The following is a 4,417-nucleotide window of genomic DNA, read 5'->3' as shown; positions in this document are numbered from 1 at the left end:
TAAATAATCACCTTCTTGCGTAGTTTTAATGCTAAAAGTGATGACAAAATGCTCTTATTAGTGCTTTTCATGATTTGTAGGTGATATATGTATAAAGACGGCTAAGGAGCAGTTTTGGAGTCAAAAGTGATGAAAAAGAGGCCAACTGTGAAATTTCCTAAGTGACCCGGGCAAAAACAGGCCGAAAATTCAGAGAATTGGATCCACCGCGGTTTCACCGCGACCGCGGCAGAACCGCGGTGGGAAGCAGCTGCAGAAGTTGTGAGAATCCGCGAGGGTGTTTGGCCGCGGTTCTACCGCGACCGCGGCAGGCGCAGAAACTTCTGGGACCAAAGTGTCAATTACGGGATTTTGAGACCTAAACCCTATTTAAAACATTAGACTTCGCCCAAGAGAGGCATGTATTGATTTTTTAGGTTTCTTAGCAAGGAAAACAATTGTGAGAAAGTACTCTAAACATCTTTCTTCTTTTCTTTTGATTTTATGATGAATTCAAGCTTAGTTTATGTTCCCATAGCCATGAGTAGCTAAATTTCTTGTCTAAGGCGTTGATGGAACCTATTGGGTGATGAACTTCTTGTTTATGTGAATACAAATTGCTAGTTTAATCTTTATTTGTTCAACTTCGTGTTCGTTGTAGTTAATTGACAGGATCCTCAATTAGCTGTGCCTATTTAGTGTGCATAACTTGGAAAAGAGTGCATATTTAGGGTATTGTTGAACAACACCACTCCTAGATTATTAGAGGAATCTATAATTGCGGGTTTAAAGGCGGGATTAGGGATAACGAAGCCTTGGGTGTAATCTAAAGTGAATCGTGCTAAATAAAGTAAGCTAGTGTATCTCGGGAGAGTGCAATAGTAAATTACTGTGATTACTCGGGAGAGATTTACGGTAAGATTAGCGGTCATGATCGATAGAGATGTGTGGGTAAATTTGTATGAGCATAAACAGAAGGGATTCCATCAACAGGGGAAATCATTGCCTTAGCTTTTTCTCATAATTGTTTACAACCTTTATTTTTACTTAGTTACAGCCATTTAGTTATTTGCAAGCTAGTTGTTAAAGAACACTCAACTGAGATTTGAATATTTGGGAAGCTGGTTCTGAAGACTTAGTGGGTCTGAAGATAGCAGTTGATAGGTTAACTCTCTGTGGATTCGACCCTGAGCGTAATACTCGGGTTATATTTGCAACGTCCGCAAAGTCCTTTTTATAAGGCATAGTTGGGCGTGATCAAATATTTAAATTCATAACTTCATGAGATTGTTTAGATCTTGCCTCTGATGAAGCAACTTAGGAGTTCAGAGGGCTTTATAACTAAAAGACGATTGTAACATGAGCACTGTTACACACAAGACATTGTACAAGACCATGCACGGCAGAAAAATACAGTTCATAGTTTCCAGGGTATGCTAGAAGGAAGAAATACTCACCAACTGGACATCAAAAGCTCCCAAAAATGCATAATCCATGCTCAATTAAGCTTATTTGTGGAGGAACATCAACGTTCAAAAGAAAGAGCCTAGACTTCTTTCTGCTGTATAGTCAACTAACATGTAATAGCTCAAAAGACGGGGATACCAGCTCTGTTATGCTTTTTTCTAAATAAGAACATTAAAGAAATTCATAATGGGTCCTTTCTCTTTTATTCTATATAATAACCATTTATTCTCCACATTGATTATGAAGTGAATTATGACTAGATTTTTAAAATGGCATCACCGCCTCTTACCTTGCTACGAATCTATAGTTAAGCAACACTCGTACACAAAAAGATGGTCCAAAATTAGAACATATATCCATAAAGTTTTGCTATGCAAGGAGGATGGAGGTTTGGGGTTCAGAAACCTGAGACTTCACAACGGAAGTTTTTTGCTTAAATGGTTATGGAGGTGGAATAATTATAGAGAGGAATATTGGAAGGAGGTTGTGAAGATAGCCTCTTCACATTGCACTGCTTTTTGAAGTTTATTGATAGTCTATGGGGTGATCTAGCTGAAAATTGGTGAAGTAGTAGAGTTTAAGTTTGGTCGGATAAATGGTATGGGGAAACTACCTTAGCTGCTTTCCTGATTTGTACAGCGTAATAGTCAACAGAAGTTGTGCATGGGATACAATATGTCATGCCTGCTAATGTGAAGAAAGCCTTTTAGACTTGGAAGGGTCAACAAGTGAGGCAAAAGAAGACTTGGATAAGCATTCCCCTTTGGATTAGGTGGACAGAATAGCTTGAGAGAAATCGTAGGTGCTTCGTGGGTAGGAGGAAAACTGTTCCTTTAATTTGTAAGAAACAGATGTATTCAGAATCTTCTGACTAGGTGTAATGCCTTCTCTGATTTTTGACACTGATGTTATGCTGGAGTTCTAAGATTCCCTCTAATTGCAATGGTTTAACTCCGACTATTTTACTGATGCAGTACCAACTTGGTATTATTTGTTTATGAAATAAAATTAACCTTTACTAATCGACAAAACTTTTGTCCAGTCATGTAGAAAACAGGAGGGATGGAATAATTAGGGAGTCCTTCCAGCTATCTTTCTTTCTTTAAGTTTAACCAGTGTTATTAAAGCCATAGCTTCGTTGCTTAAAGCAATGATCGATGCAAAGCAAGGGGTCGTTGCTTCATGGACGAAGCCATGCGCTCCAAATAATGACATGCGAAGTGATCCCAATGAGAAACAACTTGATTCTTTAAATCTTAACTTTGAGGATTTAGAGTAATATATTATCAACATTATTGCATATGGGATGTCAAAATTAGTTGTATTTCAATTGAAATTTGATTATTATAATACTAAACTTATATATATCATTAATTGTGCACTTTACTTAAAGAAGAAGTCTGCACCTCACTACTCACTTTTTGCTTCTAGCCCCAAGGAACTTGTTGCTTATTTGAGCTTTTCACTTTTAAAAATACTGAGTTTAAATTGTATTCTATCAGGTAACCTGAAAGACATAATTTTATATAGCAAACTTGGATAAAAAATTCACAAAAAAAAAATGATCACTTGTCTTTTGCAACAGCTCATATTGCAACCAGTAAAATTATATTGACAGTTGTTAGTTTATATTAAACCCTGCTACAGTTACATTTTCGATTTTTTTATTTTTTGTTGATGAATTGGATAGGGGCCGCGCGAACGCTCCCTCCCTTATATGGGGGATTTTTTCACCCTTCAATATCATGGAAGTATAAAACAGGGCAGATTCCATAAGAGAAAAAAAGTTCTAAACAAAGAACAAACAACAGCCACGCTCCACACAAGATAGAGGAAGCCCAAAGTAAGAAAAGCCAGAAATTACCTATTTGCTATGTATCTAATCAACAGATCAGTGGCGAAGTACTCCAAATAGATATCAAGTAATTGACCTTGGCTGCGATCAACGGCATGGCGGCACATTTCCTCTAAGTCATAAGGCATGTCGGAGGGGTCCCAATCATTCGACATGTCAATGACTCGCCACATAGAAGGATCCTTACATATTCGCCTCCAAGTAGTGCATACTTTCTGTGCTGTCTCCAGTATTTCTACAGCACCCAGCCTGTGTAATATCTTCGCCCATATTCCTTCTGGCAGTTCCAGCCATGGCGGCTTATTCACCATTGACGCCTTCTCCTTTTTACTTTTACCTTTTCCTTTCCGCTTTCTATTCATTTGTTTTCTAGGGTTCGAGCTGTTTGATTAACGGGGGGAATTGGGAAAGTGAATGGGAGCTATATAGGCTGCTCTCTAAAGTGGCAGAGAAAGGGATAAGTTTTGAATTTTGAACTCTTCTACTGTTTTCTTTGCATAGTTTCCCATAAAAACTACAAGTACACCCCTACCGGTAAAAAGGCTTATTTTAAGTGTGTTTAAGCTAAAATAAATTTAAAGTCATTTTGTAATATTTAAATAAAGCAAAAATATATATTTAAACACTTGTTTTAAGTTAAATGATGAAAAAACTCAAAAGCTAATATTCCTAACTTATAACTTATGCTTAAAAGTTACTTAAAATAAGTTCATTTAAACGGACTTTTAATTGCTACATAAGTTAAGTAAAGGGGGCAATTGATATAAGATAATTCGGCCGTTTGCTACTGGTAAAAGTTTTAGGACCCGTTTGTCCATAGATTTTTTTTCCTTTTTTTCAAAAATAATTTTAAAAATATATTTGTCCATGAAATTTTGTAAGTTCTTGAATTTTTTTTTAACCATTTTTCCAAAAAAAAAATCCTCGCTCACAAAATTGTAATATTTTTCAAGTGAAATGCATGTCCAAACATAATTTCAAATTCTAAATACCATTTCTCAACTTAACTCCAAAAAGTGAAATGCATGTCTACACATAAGCGAAATTACAATTTTTTATGTCCAAATGCCTACTTAATTCCCTTTTATTTGTCATATCATCTTTTGCATTATATAT

General features: G+C 36.2%; 1 protein-coding gene across 1 annotated transcript in view; it reads right to left on the bottom strand.

The window, feature by feature from the left end:
- The window catches only part of LOC109205108 (F-box protein SKIP19-like), a 12,729-nt gene extending 8,942 nt beyond the window's left edge, over window positions 1–3,787 (bottom strand). Inside the window, exon 1 of the mRNA XM_019367784.1 lies at window positions 3,311–3,787. Within this exon, the coding sequence (XP_019223329.1) occupies window positions 3,311–3,663 (353 nt within the window). The 5' untranslated portion in view covers window positions 3,664–3,787. The remainder of the gene's footprint in view (window positions 1–3,310) is intronic.
- Between the last annotated feature and the right edge of the window lie 630 nt (window positions 3,788–4,417).

This window comes from Nicotiana attenuata, unplaced genomic scaffold (genome assembly GCF_001879085.1).
Source record: "Nicotiana attenuata strain UT unplaced genomic scaffold, NIATTr2, whole genome shotgun sequence".
Lineage (NCBI taxonomy): Eukaryota > Viridiplantae > Streptophyta > Magnoliopsida > Solanales > Solanaceae > Nicotiana > Nicotiana attenuata.
This window is presented reverse-complemented; position numbering and strand designations above follow the sequence as displayed.